The 18,624-nt window shown below is 42.6% G+C and overlaps 2 protein-coding genes across 6 annotated transcripts; one reads left to right on the forward strand and one right to left on the reverse strand.

The window, feature by feature from the left end:
• Positions 1-4,320: 4,320 nt before the first annotated feature.
• metap1d (methionyl aminopeptidase type 1D (mitochondrial)) lies at positions 4,321-12,988 on the reverse strand. 5 transcript variants are annotated; one of them, XR_002955058.2, is made up of 10 exons: positions 12,889-12,988; positions 11,782-11,942; positions 11,262-11,411; positions 10,983-11,174; positions 10,738-10,901; positions 10,554-10,651; positions 10,254-10,301; positions 9,575-9,653; positions 9,316-9,467; positions 4,321-5,935 (listed from the first exon to the last, which is right to left on the reverse strand). XR_002955058.2 is itself a non-coding variant. In XM_024436165.1 (9 exons), exons 1-9 carry the CDS (start codon positions 12,926-12,928, stop codon positions 9,368-9,370), a joined length of 1,032 nt encoding a protein of 343 aa, XP_024291933.1. In that variant the 5' UTR covers positions 12,929-12,988; the 3' UTR covers positions 9,158-9,367. The 5 variants fall into 5 exon arrangements, 3 of the variants coding, with proteins under 3 accessions (XP_024291933.1, XP_024291936.1, XP_024291937.1); XR_002955057.1 differs by lacking the exon at positions 4,321-5,935 and adding an exon at positions 8,592-9,024; XM_024436165.1 differs by lacking the exon at positions 4,321-5,935 and having other exon boundaries at positions 9,158-9,467.
• Positions 5,932-8,492, forward strand: LOC112260811 (homeobox protein Dlx2b-like). The gene is made up of 3 exons (XM_024436170.2): positions 5,932-6,457; positions 7,755-7,939; positions 8,169-8,492. The coding sequence occupies exons 1-3, from the start codon at positions 6,172-6,174 to the stop codon at positions 8,490-8,492; spliced, it is 795 nt and encodes a 264-aa protein (XP_024291938.1). The 5' UTR covers positions 5,932-6,171.
• Positions 12,989-18,624: the final 5,636 nt, after the last annotated feature.

The raw sequence follows: 18,624 nt of genomic DNA on the forward strand, positions 1-18,624 counted from the left end.
TTTTCTCCCATTCTTCCATTCTACAGATTTTCAAAAGGATTCTAGTCTGGGCTTTGGCTGGGACACTCAAGGACTATCAAGTTCCTTTTCTTGTTATTTATCATAAAATTAAAATATTGCCACTTTTTCTCCAATTGGTAGTTACAGTCTTGTCTCATCTCTGCAACTCCCATTCGGACTCGGGAGAGGCAAAGGTCGAGAGCCGCGCATCCTCCGAAACACAATCCATCCAAGCTGCACTGCTTCTTGACACAATGCCCACTTAACCCGGAAGCCAGCCGCACCAATGTGTCGGAGGAAACAACATACACCTGGCGACCGTGTCAGTGTGCACTGCTCCCGGCCTGCCACAGGAGTCGCTAGTGCACGATGGGACAAGGACATCCCTACCGGCCAAACCCTCCCCTAACCCGGACGACACTGGGCCAATTGTGCGCTGCCCCATGGGTCTCCCATGGAGCCTGGAATCGAACCCAGAATCTCTAGTGGCACAACTAACACTGTGATGCAGTGTCTTAGACCACTGTACCACTCGGGAGGCAATCACATTCTTTTTCTAAAGCCATGCCAACGTTGCTTTGCTTGGGGTCATTGTCCTGTTGGAACATAAATCTTCGCCCCGGTCTTAGGTTGTTTGCACTCTGAAGCAGGTTCTCATCAAGGATTTGCCTGTATTTGGTTCCATTCATTGTTCCCTCTATCCTTACCAGTCTCCCAGTCCTTGCCGCTGAAAAGCATCCCCATAGCATGATGCTGCCACCACCATGCTTAATGGTATGGATGGTGTTAGATGGGTGATGAGCTGTGCCTGGTTTTCTCCAGAACTAGCGTTTTGCATTCAAGCCAAAGAGTTACATTCTTGTCTCATCAGACCACAGAATCTTTTACCTTATGCTTTGAGTCTTTCACGTGCCTTTTTGCAAAAGCATGGTGTGCTGTCATGTGCCTTTTTCTCAGGGGTGGCTTCCGTCTGGCAACTCTCCCATAAAGCGCAGATTGGAGAAGTGCTGTAGAGACCTTCTGGCAAGTTCTCCCATCTCAGCCAAGGAACTCTGTAGTTCTGTCAGAGCGGTCATTGGGTTCTTGGTCACGTTCCTGAACAAGGTCCTTCTTGCCCGGTTGCTCAGATTGGTCGGATGGACAGCTCCAGGCCGAGTCTCGGTAGTTCCATATTTTTTTCATTTCCCAATGATAGAGACCACTGTTCTCTTGTAAACTTTCAACAATCTAAGAAATTGTTTTATACCCTTCCCCAGATATATGCCTCATCACAATTCTATCTCGGAGATCTACGGACAGTTCCTTGGACTTCATGGAATAGTTTCTGCTCTGACATGCACTGTCAACTGTGGGACCTTATATAGACGTGTTATTCTTTCTAAATCATGTCCAATCAAGCTGTAGTGATATCCCAAGAATGATCAAAGGAAATTGGATACACCTGAGATCAATTTGGAGTGTCATAGCAAAAGGGTGTGAAACCTTATGTAAATAAGTAAACATTTGCAAAAAAATCTAAAAATATATTTTCACTTTGTCATAATGGGGTATTGTGTGTAGATGCGTGAGAAAAATATATATTTAATCACTTTTAAATTCAGGTTGTAACACAACCAAATGTAGAATAAGTCAAGGGGTATGAATACTTTCTGAAGGCACTGTAAAACCACACCCTGTTCTCTTATCCAAATTGAGATACAACACAATTCTGAGGAAAACAATTGTAAATCCGGGATACTCCAATTACTATGATGTTACGATTTACAATTCATGTGATATGTTACGAATTGCAATTTGTACAATATGTTACAGTTTTGCAAAACGTAAGATATGTTACAAATTCCAATTTGTTAGCTAGGTGGCTAATGCTAACGTTAGCTAGGTGGCTAACATTTGCTAAGCTAGGGGTTAAGATTAGGAGTTAGGTTAAAGGGTTAAGGTTAAGGGAAGGGTTAGCTAACATGCTAAATATTGCAAAGTAGCTAAAAAAATAGTAAGTAATTGCAAAGTTACTAATTAGCTAAAATGCTAAAGTTATCCGTGATGAGATTCGAACACGCAATCTTTGGGTTGCTAGACATTTGCGTTATACGGTTAGCCATCCACCCCGACTTACCACCCTACTTTTCAAACACACCAAGAAAGTTGTGAAGGCACAACAACGCCTTTTCCCCCTCGGGAGACTGAAAAAATTTGGCATGGGTCCCCAGATCCTCAAAAAGATCTACAGCTGTACCATCGAGATCATCCTGACCGGTCGCATAAGGTAACTGTTCGGCATCCGACCATAAGGTGCCGCAGAGGGTAGTGCGTACGGCCCAATACATCACTGGGGCCAAGCTTCGTGCCGTACAGGATCTATATACTAGGTGGTGTCAGAGGAAGGCCCCAAAATAATGTCAGACTCCAGTCACCCAAGTCATAGACTGCCAAGTCTAGGTCCAAAAGGCACCTTAACAGCCATAAGACTGCTGAACAATTAATCAAATGGCCACCCGGACTATTTGCATTGACACCCCACTCCTTTGTTTTTACACTGCTGCTACTCGCTGTTTATTATCAAATCAAATCAAATGTATTTATATAGCCCTTCGTACATCAGCTGATATCTCAAAGTGCTGTACAGAAACCCAGCCTAAACCCCCAAACAGCAAGCAATGCAGGTGTAGAAGCACAGAGGCTAGGAAAAACTCCCTAGAAAGGCCAAAACCTAGGAAGAAACCTAGAGAGGAACCAGGCTATGAGGAGTGGCCAGTCCTCTTCTGACTGTGCCGGGTGGAGATTATAACAGAACATGGCCAAGATGTTCAAATGTTCATAAATGACCAGCATGGTCAAATAATAATAATCACAGGCAGAACAGTTGAAACTGGAGCAGCAGCACGGCCAGGTGGACTGGGAACAGCAAGGAGTCATCATGCCAGGTAGTCCTGAGGCATGGTCCCAGGGCTCAGGTCCTCCGAGAGAGAGAAAGAAAGAGAGAATTAGAGAGAGCATACTTAAATTCACACAGGACACCGGATAAGACAGGAGAAGTACTCCAGATATAACAAACTGACCGTAGCCCCCCGACACATAAACTAATGCAGCATAAATACTGGAGGCTGAGACAGGAGGGGTCAGGAGACACTGTGGCCACATCCGATGATACCCCTGGACAGGGCCAAACAGGAAGGATATAACCCTACCCACTTTGCCAAAGCACAGCCCCCACACCGCTAGAGGGATATCTTCAACCACCAACTTACCATCCTGAGACAAGGCCAAGTATAGCCCACAAATATCTCCGCTACGACACAACCCAGGGGGGCAGGCAGGGACAGACAGGGAAATCACATCAGTGACTCAACCCACTCAAGTGACGCACCCCTCCTATGCATAGTCACTTTACCCCTACCGACATGTAAAAATTACCTCGACTAACCTGTACCCCCCCACATTGACTTGATACTGATATAGCCCTATTATTGTTATTTTGTTTTACTTTACTTTTAATTTTTTTAAACTTTAGTTAATTTAGTAAATATTTTCTTAAAACTGCATTGTTGGTTAAGGGATTGTAAGTAACAAATTCACGGTAAGGTTGTATTCGGCGCATTTTAGAAATAAAATGTTAATTTGGTTTTAATTTGCCTTAAGTCACCTTCTGTTTTATCTAACTATACCAAACGTAACATATCATACTAATTTGAGTGTACCAGATTTACGTTTAAAAAGTTACATCAAGTCTATGAGACCAGGTTGATTGCCCAGAAAATATAAGTATGAAAATAATGTCTTGCTATGGTACAGCGGTTCAGCAAGTTTGTTCTAAACTGTTTCAACGAGCATTGCATCAGCTGACACAGTTGGATTAAAGCTTCTTTTGAGACAGGCAATGCTGAAACATCAGCAACATCTGATATGTATTCATTTAATCTGCTCAACCATCCACTTCACTCCTTCTTTGTTCATCCTGTCTTTTCAGCAGAAGGGAATTCTGCTTCTCCTTAGCAAGGTGTCACCTAGATAAATCTGATCATCTGTTCTATAAATCACCTAATTTACAGTTAACTGAGCATGACCAAATCAATCAGTGAAATGCATTTACATCAGTAGTTGTTGCAAAGTGCTTATACAGAAACCGAGCCTAAAACCCCAGAGAGCAAACAATGCAGATGAAGAAGCAGGGATCCCTACGATATTGAGATGAGCGAATCTGCAGAGAGGACAAATGAGCAATATACCTACTTCCTTTGATCCTGCCATTCCCACAGGAAGAACACACCCTCATGACTGGCACACTGGCACTAGGTACAAACACACCCAGGGGGCAAGGAGTTTCTCTCAGATGTTTAAGTCTGGCTACAGTAGCCTCAAAGTGGAGTTATTTTACACAACACTGTACTATAGGGATACTATAAATATACTGTATGGATTGGCTATACCAGGTCAAAGCAAAACTTTCACATCACACCCAGTCAGCTCTTCTTTGATCAAATATTGAATAGGTAATTAATTTTAAAAATACTTAATTATCAAATACATACAAACAGATGAAGAATGCACCAACTGCCTCTCAACTATTCCAGGAATTTGCCCTGCAAAAGATTCTTGGTGTTTCTTGATAACTGTAAACCTTGATTTGAAATGTAATTTTATGATTCATGATTTTATTCAGATCCCATCAGCTGTTGAAGAAGCAGCAGCTACTCTTCCTGGGGTCCACACAAAACATGAAATAATACTGAACACCAATAGACAAGAACAGCAACACACATTTAAAAACTAAGAACACTACAACTACAGAACAATACAACTAAAGTATCTAACATTTCATAATTAGACATTTCCATTGAGGCATCAGTGTGGCTTACATTACTTTGACAATGTAATAGCAGTAAATGTTATGTTTGCGTTTATCTTCCTCCTAAACAACACACTGTGGCGACAGCCAGAGCTGGGTTTGAACCAGCGACCCTGCGGAAATATAGCTAGTGCACTACCACAAGTATCATAACGCTCCTGACATGTTGGTAAAGGGCCTTGGCTTTTATGCATAGAAGGATACTGTTATTACTAAGGCTACAGGCTGTACATAAAGAGCCATGCAAGGCCATCTAGTGGCCATGTGGTTATCAAGTACAGTAAAATGTCCCCCATGACTCAACACTAATGTGAAGTAAAGGAAATGGAGGGGTCCATATTGATAGTCTTCATATGGACAGGTGATGATATATTCATGGTGCGCTTTCAACTAGCCTGTGTTTTCAGATAAAGGCAGATGAAGGAGAGGAAGCAACTTTAGACTATTGAGACACAGCCTAACCTATACCCCACTTGCAGCTGCTGCTGTGGTCTCAAGATCATGATTTATATTTACAGTGGAGTCAGAGGTAAGCCTTAATGCGTGGTGGGCACACATAGACAGTGTAAATATACCCTCAGTCACCTCAGTCAGCCTTAATGGTTGTTTTGCTCGCCTGTGTGGGTGAGCACTGGCGCCGTTGGTAATTATGAAGTGTGTAAGGTGGAGTAGACTATTGGTATGTGTCTGCCGGGTTGTAGCAACATCACACAAAGACCCCCAGATGGCGCCATAACCTCTCGCTGATCCGAAGGTGAGTACGAGTTGAGCGCACTGAGGGCGAAACAAATATCCAAAAGCTTACAACATTCTTTGCAAGTGAAAAAGTTAGAACAAAACAAAAAAAACTACAAAATATATAAAACCTTTGTCATAATAACAGATTGTATAATAAGAGTATCGAATCATGATAACATGAATTGGGTATTAAGGTGTACAAGGTGTCACAGTCAAGGGGATTTTTCTTTGGCTTCTTGCCCACCCATCAGTCTCCTGGTTCACGTCACACCAGACCGTCTCATCCAGAAGAGCAGACACCTGAAGCTTCAGTCATTCCATGGCTTGAATAGGAGATGACACCACTCTAGGCTATGGAGTAGAAACAGATAAACGGTTCATTTATTGACAACTCTCATAATAACAGTGGGCTATGCCACATGTAGGCAATCATTGGAGACTTAGACAGTGGACAATTACCTTGGAGAACTACTTTTAGAATAGAATGGAATAGAAATATTATCCTAAAAGACTCCATTTCGGCAGTTGTTTGCAGGTCTGCATAGCGTTATGGTGCCATAACTGTTTTACAGACTGCTGACACAGCTATGCAATCAACTCAGACTACCTCGATTCACTACACCATGCACGACTCAAAGGAATCTCAAATCTTACCCATTTCAAGGGCTACAGGATGCAACTTCTTCCCTAACCAACCAACCGGACACTGCTCGGATCCACCGCATGGCCAGCTGAAGTTTGACTCTCATTCTTTTCTGGAATATAATGGGAATAACGGTCTCTACAGTGCCGGGATGTATGAGTTTGGGTTCCCCACCTCTTACGGTTGTTACGGATCTTATATGGGCTCTTCACCTCTCACCACGGACACAGGTGGGTAACTTTATCACAGTATTTCACTATTTGTTGATTCGAATGTGGCTGTGCCCTTGATTGAATGCCACTATTTGTCTGCTCCTAAGTGTGGACCGAGGTAAAAGTAGTTTGATAATGGATATTTGGTGGAAATTGTGTTTTATTTCATCAATAGCTATTGAACCAAGCGTGCCATGACTATGAAAATGTTATATTCTGAATCAGAGAAGGATAAACAAACATCCACGGCTCTATACAAATAAAAAGTGGATTTGTCTCCATCCTCCCCTGATTCAGAATATATCCTTTTCATAGTCATGGCACGCTTTGTTTAAGAGCTATTGAAGACCCCCCCAAAAAACATTTTTTTTAAATAATAATTTGGACAAAAGAAAAAGCGGTGGATTTTTGTCCATCCTACCTGATGAAGAATACACTGAGTGGACAAAACATTAGGAGCACCTGCTCTTTCCATGACACAGACTGACCAGGTGAATCCTGGTGAAAACTATAATCCCTTATTGATGTCATTTGTTAAATCCACTTTAACCTGTGTAGATGAAGGGGAAGAGACAGGTTGAAGAAGGATTTTTAAGCCTTGAGATAATGGAGACATGGATTGTGTGCATGTGCCATTCAGAGGGTGAATGGGCAAGACAAAATATTTAAGTGCCTTTGAAAAGGGTATGGTAGTAGGTGCTAGGCTCACCGGTTTGAGTGTGTCAGGAACTGCAACGCTGCTGTGTTTTTCAAGCGCAACAGTTTCCTGTGTGTATCAAGAATGGTCCACCACCCAAAGGACATCCAGCCAACTTGACTCAAGTGTGGGAAGCATTGGAGTCAACATGGGCCAGCATCCCTATGGAACACTTTCTACACCTTGTAGTCCATGCACTAACGAATTGAGGCTGGTCTGAAGGCAAAAGAGTGCCACACAATTTTCATAGTGATGGCATGCTTTGTGTAAGAGCCATTGAAGAATGAAAGCCCCCTCCAAAAAAAAAATCACCATGGCATGCTTGGTCCAATAGCTATTGACGAGAGAAAACAGAATATCCACAGAATATCCAATATAAAACTAATTTTATCTTGGTTAAATGTGTATGTATCAATTATGTGCAGGTATGCAAATCCAAATGTGTACACAAACGTGTAATAATCTCCTTTTATAACTAACCCATAATTTGGTCATTACTGTACTTTTCAGAAACATTGTGTTGGCTCTTTATGCCAGGTTTTGTTTTAATCATATTACAGGATACATTGTGTTAATCAATGATAGTACTACTATTAATGGTCATACACATTTTCTCAGAGAAAGAGGAGAAGGAGCCAGAAGTCCGAATGGTAAAGGGAAAACAAAAGAAAGTCCGGAAGCCCAGAACCATCTACTCCAGCCTGCAGCTGTGCGCGCTCCAGTGCAGGTTCCGAACGAGGCAGTATCTGGCTCTACCTGAGCGTGCGGAGCTGGCCGCTTCACTGGGACTCACACAGACACAGGTGCACCATGTTCATTTTCTGACCATGATGGACTTCAATGATAATCATTTATGATTTCAAATATTATTATTTTCATTATATGCTAAATATGTACAGTAAGTGCATTGTATTGTATACAAGTGCACTACGCTTTCTGCCAAGAGGTCTGGAGTAGTAAGGCACTTGTCTGGAGGTAGCAGTGTGCTTGTACGAATGGAATTTCAAACACCATCTATACTTCCTCTCCCAGGTGAAGATTTGGTTCCAGAACCGTCGCTCAAAGTTGAAGAAGCTATGTAGAAACGGCCAGATGCCACTGGAACAGCCGGAGACCCTGTGTGACTCCCCTAGGTCCAGCAGCTCTCCTCAGGCTACAACGGTGCACTGGGCCCCCCATGGGATTACCGAGACAGGAGGCTCAAGCAATGAGCAGAACTGTATCCCTCCAAGCAACCCATCCTTTTACAGTAACTACTCTTGGTACTCAGCAACAGACTCTGTGGCACTCTCCCAGCAGAGTCCAGTACTATATCAGCCTCAGAATCCTTCAGTTGATGTGGGTTCAATTTATTGATATACAGGACTAAAGATAATGAAAACCTGCTAATGGGAAAATCTGTGTGTGGACTGCTTTCACCTGGCAGGAATATGAGCAATTTTTATTTAGCAGATAAACAGTTTATGACCAGTTTATTTCAACAAATTCCTGTATGTTTGAGAATAACATTGATATTGAATATTGTGTAATAAATGTGCCATATTGTACGTATGACAAGAATGTGGCCTAAGGAACTTAAAAGGCATCACTTCAATAGAATTAGTGGAAATACCTAAAGCACGGTATCTAATTGGTCTAGAGGAAAAACTAAATAAGTTACTAACAATGTAGAGCTGGAGGTTGATGTGATCAGAGACTATTAGTAGGGCTGAATACGTCACACATGCAGCCAAACAACGCAGCATCAATAACATCATGACATAATCAGTCCAGCGGACGTATGATACTCTGCAAACCTTGCAGTCCTAACAACGTTAACACAAGATAATCTTATGATGCCGTCAATCAGAGAAGAATGTGCTCCCCAGATTAGAATTCATTTCATTTCCTGAAACATAAAGTCAAATGTGTTAAAGTAACATTGCAATGACCACATATTGTTTGCTAATATTTTGTCAGACAAAAAAAGTGAATGGTAAAATATGATATGCTAATGACTCAAAGATAGACACTGTTTCTAATTAAACGTGAACTAAAGCTTTATTTAAATAATAAAACGTATTTTCTACACAGAAGTCATACAAAATAATGCACTAGTGCAACTCATTTGAGTCAATATCAATGCCCAGTTTTTCTAGTCTCTCTGTGGTGCTAACACTGGGTCAATTTGGTGTTTTACCTCTTCATAGATGATGTGACTGGGGTGTGAACAGCTGATCTGAAAAGAGTGATTAGACTCCTATTGGCGATGGCTCATCTTCCTCGGGTAGTTTGGTGAGAATATCCACACCGTCAGAGGTGATGACTACTGTGTGTTCAAACTGGGCTGACCTGAACACACACATACGAACACACACACACATGTTAATCCGGGGTATCAGTGACACTTTGGGCTATAACCCTTTATGTCAGACGTATGTAGGCTGTAAGTGGCCTACCTCTTGTCGTCTGCAGACACTGCTGTCCACTTGTCCTTCAGGATTCTGAACTCTGACGATCCTTCCATCAATATGGGCTCTGCATACACAGATTTAACATTAAAGGGATACTTCGGGATTTTGGCACAATGACTGGAAGTCTATGGGTATCTGCTAGCATGCTAGTAGACTTCCAGTCATTGCGCTAACACTAGTTAGCATTGGCTCTACCTCTAATTTCCTTCATACTGGATGTAGAGACATAAAAACTATGTAGGTAGCCTAGTGGTTAAAGTGTTGGACTTGTAACCGAAAGGTTGCAAGATGGAATCCACAAGCTGACAAGGTCAAATCTGTCTTTCTGCCCCTGAACAAGGCAGTTAACCACTGTTCCTAGGCCATCATTGAAAATAAGAATTTGTTCTCAACTGACTTGCCTAGTTAAATAAATAAAGGTAAAATAAGGAAAAATCCTGAAGTATCCCTTTAACACACCTGCAGCTAGATATTCACCATAAGATGCAAAATTCACCACTCGCTTTATGTCTGTATTTTTAAAGTTGTATATCTTGAAAGTTGACTGCTGCTAAACATTTTGGGACTATATCAACATTGGACTAATGAAACAAATACTAAAAGATAGTTTTAGGGTGGAGTTTTCCTTTAACATACACTGACAGACATTGGACATGTAACTGACCTATAGTGAAGGCCATCCCTTCATCCATGGTCATATCATTGGCATTAGCTGTCAGATAAATGAGAAAGTGATATTTAGGTCCAATATACTGTAGGTAGGGTTGTAAAATTCCTGGAACTTTCAATTAATTCCCCAGTTTTGCAGAAATCCGGGTTGGAGTCTAGATTTCCTGCTTATTCCTTCAACTGGGATTTCAGGAAAACCAGAGAGTTCCTGTAATTTTGCAACCCTAACTCTAGGTAATGGTGAATGAGTGGACCATATAAAACTGTAGGATTGCTGTGAGATACCAACTCTTACCATGGTGCCAGATCTCAGGATGGCAATGGAAGTAGGAGCCTATGCCATGCCCAATGAAGTAGGGACACACATGGAAACCATTGGAATGGGCTATTTCACTGTAGAAGGAAGAGAGGGCCAGTAGATTATAAAAAACAACAAAGGGGTTGTGTGTGTGTGTGTGTGTGTGTGTGTGTGTGTGTACCTGATAGTGTTACCTATAACACACAGTGGAGCCCCAGGTTTACAGGCAGCAATGGCATCATCTCTACACTTCCTGGCTGTCTTCACTAGCTTTCGCCCCACCTCGTCCACACAGCCAATCAGGAACGTCTCTGAAGTGTCACCATGGTAACCCTCCAGATAGACCTGATGAAGGTGTTGGCGTGGTAAGGAATGTGGAACAGTGGAATGTGCCCGTGTGTGTATGTGAAGGGGGGTAAAACTCACAGTCACATCAACGTTGATAATGTCGCCATCTTGCAGTTGTCGGGTGTCAGGTATGCCATGGCAGACCACATTATTGACAGAGGTACAGACTGATTTGGGGAACCCCCCATATCTCAGGGGAGAGGGGTACGCGTTGTGACGAATCGTCTCCTGGTGGACAATAAAATCTATCTCGTCTGTCATCATGCCAATCTGGGGGTCAGAGGTAAAAGCTATGACGTTATTAATTTGGAATGTCAGCAAACAGACAGACACACTCTCTTACTCTCTATAACACACCTTGAGACTGCGTCCGGCCAGCAGCAGTATCTGTCTGGCTAGCTGGCAGGCTCTGGTCAGGCCCTGGATCTGCTCCTGGTCTTTGATCTCTATGTAGTCTGGCCAGTCTGGGACCTGACCACTGTTCACATAGTCAGGCCTCAGGATATGCTACACACAGACAGAGAAAGAGAGAGACAGAAAGGGAGAGCAAGGGAGGAAGAGAGAAAAGGAGGGGGAAGAGTGAGATGGGGAAGGGGGGGAGAGGACAGTCATTTTATTGCATCACAAGTTTGAGAGCATCAAAACTGATATATCCTGGGTAAATTGTGATTGACTGACTGATCTACAAATCATATTGAGTAGTTATTCATGATGCAAAGTGATTTGTAGATCAGTCAGTCTCGACTCGCTATTCAAGTCAGCTGCAATGTTGAACGCACCCAATGTTTGAGGTAAGTGATCCATTGTAGCTTGGGCAGTGACTGGCAGAGCGAGATGTGTGATGCATTGTGGGATATTGAGTACATACTGTACCTACCTTGGGCACTGAGTAGGCTGGTCTGACGACAGCCGGTCTGACTACACTGCGAGAGCTCTTCCACTTCCTCCAGAAGAACTGTCGGTGCTGCTGGGATTGGACACCCCAGGGTGAGCCACACCCCCACAGACCACACACCCTCTGGAGGAAACCCCCCAATCCTGGAAAGAGACCGACACACATACAGATAAATCAGACTGAAAAGGAAACAAAACACCTAGATTGCCATTATGAAAATTGCTAAACAGTATCACTTTTTTACTTTAAACACACTCACAAAAACAGCTCTCCTCTAGTACATGATCACCTAATAGTACTGCTTGTGGGTCTTTGTGGAGTATTTCAGTGGTACACTCCCACCAATTACAGAGCGAAGATAATATTATTAGCCAATAAGGTTTAATGTAGTCAAAATATAACTATGACACGCCAGACATCTATATGACTCTGGACTACAGACAGTCATTCCATTATAGACTCTCTGAGAGGGTTCTAATAGAAAGTCATATCTTTAAATATTAGCTCATCCACTCATGGTCTGCCGGCTGCTTAACTAATTGATCAGTCACGTGAAAATCAGGTTACTTTGACACTGATTGATTTGACTCAATATGACATGTAAAGGCCTATATTAATCAACTCAAAGCAAATTGAGACAACATTTGCAAATGTCAGCTCTGCCCAGGAACTGATCTAAGGATAGTACATCTGGTTTCCACCCTAATGGCAAAGGTTAGAGCACTAATCCTAGAGCTTTCGTCAAGGGCCACTTCTGCAAGGTGCAGACACGACAGGCGCCCCACGTTTGTTTGCATCCGCCAAAGACAGCACCCACCTGACAGGCCGTCAAACCTGCCAATCCCATAGGTCTAAAGTATCTCCAAATGAGACATGTAGTTTTATTTCAATTACACAACTGTCAATATAGATTACAGCTGACAACCTCACGTTATGAAACAAGCGTCCTCTGATCAGTAATTCTCAGAGGTTGTCATCTATTTATTTGAAGTTCTATTAGAAGCATTGTTTTCATATCGCTCATTCGCCATCTTCGGATCAACATATGTTGGTGGTTATCTGATTATTGACTTATTCGCGAATTCTTACCTGCTCTTGATAGAAGTTTATCACCACCGGGCGCCGCCATATTGTTTGTAGTGGAGGATCACATTACTTCTACGTCATGGATTGGATTTGCATAGATTCACTCAGGGCCATAAAATGATGTTGAAGACAAGCAAACACACACATATACATATACATATATATATATATATATATATATTTATTTATTTTTTATTTATTTTTCTTTGGGAACTGCCATTTTTTCAGTCCATCTCCCAGTCGAATGTACTGACCAATCAAATACTGAATGTCTTTGAGAGAAATACGATCTATTCGTTCTTATTTGAGGAGGTTTAATGGCGGTTGGCATCCAACAAAATGCTGCATTACCGCCACCTACTGGACTGGAGTAAAATTCCCTTATACCTTGCTTGAATTTTACAAATACCCTACCATCTAATACTATACTCACAAAAAAAAGGATGGGGCACCACCACTTAACACACCCTGTAACTCTTCTGATGTCAAATCTCGCACACACAAATACCTCAAATACATCTCTGCAGCTGCCACCACAAACTCTCTTTTCTGCGACTTACTTATCCCTGCAGTTGATAACCATTACTATAAATGCCAAAAATCCAATCTTACTGAAACATATATCACTTGTTGGTTTATCCCTCTGTACTGGTACAGATATACTACTTACACCACTCCTCTCAGGATCCCTCCCTCTTGACCCATCTTCCTCTACTTTTTTCACTACCTCTGCATATGACAACTTCTGCACTACTCTAACCCTGGAAACCTCAACCTGCCTCTCTCGCACGGGACATTTCTGATCCCCAGCTCCATAGGCACCCCTGCAATACTACTACTTTCCCCAATGCTAGAAATTCCTTTGTCTCATGCCCTTCTGCACACTTCTCACGCCTTGGAACCTCCCTCCTACACACTGCTGCCACATGCCCATAAGCGTGACACCTGTAACAACGTAATGTATTCGTCACAAAGCTCATACAGGATAACTTATATATCCTAGCATCACTTTGTTGGGCAAAGACTCAACATCAAAACTCAAAAGAACAGACAATGACTCTTCTGTTTCACCACTCAGTCCACCCTGTCTGCGTCGCACCAAACGGCAAGCATCACAAACACTGTGAATCTTCCCCTTCAGTTGGTCAGCTTTGACATTTACCCCTACCCCAGTGATCACTCCTTTCAATGGCACACTTTTCTTGACAGCAACACAGTTCAAATCTCCTTTCCCCATTTGTTTAACACTGAGTTCCTGACTTCCTCTGACCAGCAGAAACACAAACAATTATCACAAGATCTCTTCTGGTTACCCTCAACGATTCCACAGCACCCAACTTGGTTTTCACCCACCCTGAAACCACAAAGGAATCAGCCAGAAGGCAAAGGTCAATTCTTTCCTAAAACTTCACTCCTACTGTCAGAGACTCATCTTTATCCTAACCCTTGTTGCAAGCCTCAGGCTCCAAGAACTTCACCACACCTACCACCTCCGATACTTCACCCTCATTCACTTCCATTTCTCCTCCTGTCTTAAACTCACTCTGCTTACACTTTCTACCATTCTTCTTTAACAAACCATCTCCCTTTTTTCCACCATGTTTAACCGACTCAAGCTCACCCTCTTCCTCCCTCTCTCTCTTAGACCTCCTCTGCCTCTCTTTTTTCATCCACTCCTCCATATTCCAAGTATAAGTCTCCTTACAATAATACTGCATTTCTCCTGACATACTTCTTGTTCTTGCCTTGTCAAGGGACGCTATTTAACCAGCTGTCACAATCTCTGTACAATCAGCACAAACCCCTCGGGATATAGCGCTCAACAGTGCATCCCACTTGTAAAGCCTACAATCTATTCCAGAGGCTCATCAGCTTTTTATAGAGTGCGCGTTCCTTCGCTTACGGCCATACCAGCCTGAATACGCCCAATCTCGTACGATGTCAGAAGCTTAACAAGGTCAGGCCTGGTAAATACTTGGATTGGAGACTGTCTGGGAATTCCAGGTGCTGCAAGGTTTTTGTCCAGTAGGGTGTACTGGTCTCTGGTATTATAAAGGAGCAACTGATGAGCCTTTTATTCATAACAGTAAAAATATGCAGGAAATTCACTTTAAAACTCCCCCCAAAAATGTCTGCTAACAGATGACTAAACTCAGACCCTAGCTATGGCCTTGAGAGAGAGAGATGGACTCAAATGGGAAATATATACCAGAACATATACTTTTTCCCAAACACATAGTGTAGAAACTCTAGTGTCCAAATAACCAGCCCATCCTAGACCTTTTGTCTGAGGACCAACTCGGGTCATCCAGCCGCATAATAATTCACAGGCACAAACAACTTGAGAATACAGCAGGAAAGGGTGGCCACAGCACTCAAGGGAGTGATTGAAAAAGCTTCTTCTACTTTCCCCAATGCACAAGTGGTTATCTCCACCCTGCTACCACGAAAAGACTTCCACCCTGCTACCATACAGCGGGTAAACGCAAGTATTTCCCGCGACCGTGCCTCAAAACCACAAGTTTACCTGGCCCACCACTCCACCCTAGACTTGAACAGCCTCTATGACCAGGTCCACCTATACAAGGCAGCAGTGCCCACCTTCGCCAGGACTCTAAAGCACATTGCCCTCAACCACAGCCCCAACACCTCACACAGGAGCAACAGATCAACAGACACCCCGCCCAGACCAGTGAGACACTGCTGTGGTTTTCTTTATTTTTACTATTTTCTACATTGTAGAATAATAGTGAAGACATCAAAACTATGAAATAACACATGGAATCATGTAGTAACCCAAAAAGTGTTAAACAAATCAAAATGTATTTTATATTTCATATTCTTCAAAGTAGCCACCCTTTGCCTTGATGACAGCTTTGCACACTCTTATATTTCTCTCAACCAGCTTCATGAGGAAGCTCCTGGAATGCATTTCAGTTAACAAGTGTGCCTTCTTAAAATAATTTATGAACTTCTTAATCCGTTTGAGTCAATCAGTTGTGTTGTGACAAGGTAGGGGTGGTATACAGAAGATAGCCCTATTTGGTAAAAGATCAAGTCCATTTTATGGCAAGAACAGATCAAATAAGCAAAGAGAAAACGACAGTCCATCATTACTTTAAGACATAAAAGTCAGTCAATACGGAACATTTCAAGAACTTTTACATTTTCTTCAAGTGCAGTCGCAAAAACCATCAAGTGCTGTGATGAAACTGGCTCTCATGAGGACCGCCACAGGAAAGGAAGACCCAGAGTTACCTCTGCTGTAGGATAAGTTCAGGATAAGTTCATTAGAGTTAACTCCACCTCAGATTGCAGCCCAAATAAATGCTTCTCAGAGTTCAAGTAACTGACACATCTCATCATCAACTGTTCAGAGGATATTGTGTGAATCAGGCCTTCATGGTCTAATTGCTGCAAAGAAACCACTACTAAAGGACATCAATAATAAGAAGAGGCTGGCTTGGGCCAAGAAACATGAACAATGAACATTAGACCGGTGGAAATCTGTCCTTTGGTCTGATGAGTCCAATTTTGAGTTTTTTCTTTCCAACAGCAGCAGTCTTTGTGAGATGCAGAGTAGGTGAACGATGGTCACCGCATGTATGGTTCCCACCGTGAAGCATGGAAAAGTAGGTGTGATGGTGTGTTGCTGGTGATACTGTCTGTGATTTATTTAGAATTCAAGGCACACTTAACCAGCATGGCTCCACAGCATTCTGCATCGATATGCCATCCCATCTGGTTTGCGCTTAGTGGGACTATCATTTGTTCAACAGGACAGTGGCCCAACACACCACCAGGCTGTGTAAGGGCTATTTGACCAAAAATGAGAGGGATGGAGTACTGCATCAGATGACCTGGTCTCCACAATCACCCGACCTCAACCCAATTGAGATGGTTTGGAATGAGTTGGACCACAAACTGAGGGAAAAGCAGCCAACAAGTGCTCAGCATATGTGGGAACTCCTTCAAGACTGTTGAAAAAGCATTTCAGGTGAAGCTGGTTGAGAGAATGTCAAGAGTGTGCAAAGCTGTCATCATGGCAAAGGGGGGCTACTTTGAAGAATCTCAAATATAAAGTATTAGATTTTAACAGAACATGGCCAAGATGTTCAAATGTTCATAAATGACCAGCATGGTCAAACAATAATAATCACAGTAGTTGTCAAGGGTGCAGCAAGTCAGCACCTCAGGAGTAAAGGTCAGTTGGCTTTTCATAGCCGATCATTAAGAGTATGTCTACCACTCCCGCTGTCTCTAGAGAGTTGAAAACAGCAGGTCTGGGACAGGTAGCATGTCCGGTGAACAGGGTCAGGGTTCCATAGCCACAGGCAGAACAGTTGAGACTTGAGCAGCAGCAAGGCTAGGTGGACTGGGGACAGCAAGGAGTCATCATGCCAGATAGTCCTGAGGCATGGTTATAGGGCTCAGGTCCTCCGAGAGAGAGCAAGAAAGAGAGAAAAGAGAATTAGAGAGAGCATACTTAAATTCACACAGGACACCGGATAAGACAGGAGAAGTACTCCAGATATAACAAACTGACCCTAGCTCCCCGACATATAAACTACTGCAGCATAAATACTGGAGGCTGAGACAGGAGGGGTCAGGAGACACTGTGGCCCCATCCCATGATACACCCGGACAGGGCCAAACAGGAAGGATATAACCCCACCCACTTTGCCAAAGCACAGCCCCCACACCACTAGAGGGTTATCTTCAACCACCAACTTACCATCCTGAGACCAGGCTGAGTATAGCCCACAAAGATCTCCGCCATGGCATTCAACACTGTATGTAGACGTAATGACATTTGAAATATTTCTATTATTTTGGAATGTGTGCAATGTTTACTGTACATTTTGTATTGTTAATTTGACTTTTGCTTATTATCTATTTCACTTTCTGTGTCACTGTAAACATATGTTTCCCCTTAAGTGGAAATTGAATTGAGAGAGAGAGAGAGAGAGAGGAAAACAGGACAGAGCAGATAGAGTGTCCCAGTTGGCTATTCTCCTCTTTCCTCATTACACATGAGACAGTTCCCATTAAAGCCCTCTGCACTTAACTGGATTGTAGCAGAGTTAAGGCACACATACTCTGTGTTCTGGCCTGGGCTTGGCAAAAGGGTGTCAGCTTTAAACTGATTTCAGATCTTCGAAAAGGGGGGGGGGTGTTTACACACATTGCTTATAGGTTTGGTTTCCAATTTTTTATTTCAACCTGGAGAACAATGGGATGGGAAAACTTGCCATTTGAATTTAGGCCCTATCAATAAACTAGTCAACATAACCTTTAGTTGAAATGGCTTTCACAAGTTTGGCCTAACATAACATTACAAGATGTGTGTTATTGGTTTATACACCTGCTTCATGTTTTTTTTCTTCCAGTCAATCAGGTTGAGTGAGTTTCAGCCTCTGAGAGAGTCTACAGGTCATTCAATGATTGAATGATGTGTAGCATATTGGTATATGCAACATAGGAAGTAGTTTGCAGGAGAATTAAAGGCTCAGTGCAAAAATATGAATATATATATCTTTTTTTTTATATGATTTTTCAGGAGGTGCTGCAGCACCCTCAGCACCTCTACTACTCACGGTTATGCTATGCAATATTTGTTCTCCCACAAATAGGCTACTGTATTTGTGTGGCCAGGTTAATTATTCGATTGGTATGAATAGCTAGCAGTCTGTTTTCACTTTTCACTCAGGCTTAGACACTGTGCAATAGAAACGTGTC

Source organism: Oncorhynchus tshawytscha, linkage group LG10, assembly GCF_018296145.1.
Source record: "Oncorhynchus tshawytscha isolate Ot180627B linkage group LG10, Otsh_v2.0, whole genome shotgun sequence".
Lineage (NCBI taxonomy): Eukaryota > Metazoa > Chordata > Actinopteri > Salmoniformes > Salmonidae > Oncorhynchus > Oncorhynchus tshawytscha.

What these genes read in the sequence shown, in the direction of transcription:
- LOC112260811 (XM_024436170.2), top strand. Translation starts at nt 6,172, where the DNA reads ATGCAATCAACTCAGACTACCTCGATTCACTACACCATGCACGACTCA. An exon ending in ACCTCTCACCACGGACACAG is followed by an intron (nt 6,458 to 7,754) that starts GTGGGTAACTTT and finishes ACATTTTCTCAG; the next exon opens with AGAAAGAGGAGAAGGAGCCA. An exon ending in TGGGACTCACACAGACACAG is followed by an intron (nt 7,940 to 8,168) that starts GTGCACCATGTT and finishes TTCCTCTCCCAG; the next exon opens with GTGAAGATTTGGTTCCAGAA.
- metap1d (XM_024436165.1), bottom strand. Translation starts at nt 12,928, where the DNA reads ATGGCGGCGCCCGGTGGTGATAAACTTCTATCAAGAGCAG. An exon ending in TTATCAACGTTGATGTGACT is followed by an intron (nt 10,902 to 10,982) that starts GTGAGTTTTACC and finishes CACCTTCATCAG; the next exon opens with GTCTATCTGGAGGGTTACCA. An exon ending in AGGGATGGCCTTCACTATAG is followed by an intron (nt 9,654 to 10,253) that starts GTCAGTTACATG and finishes CTGTGTATGCAG; the next exon opens with AGCCCATATTGATGGAAGGA.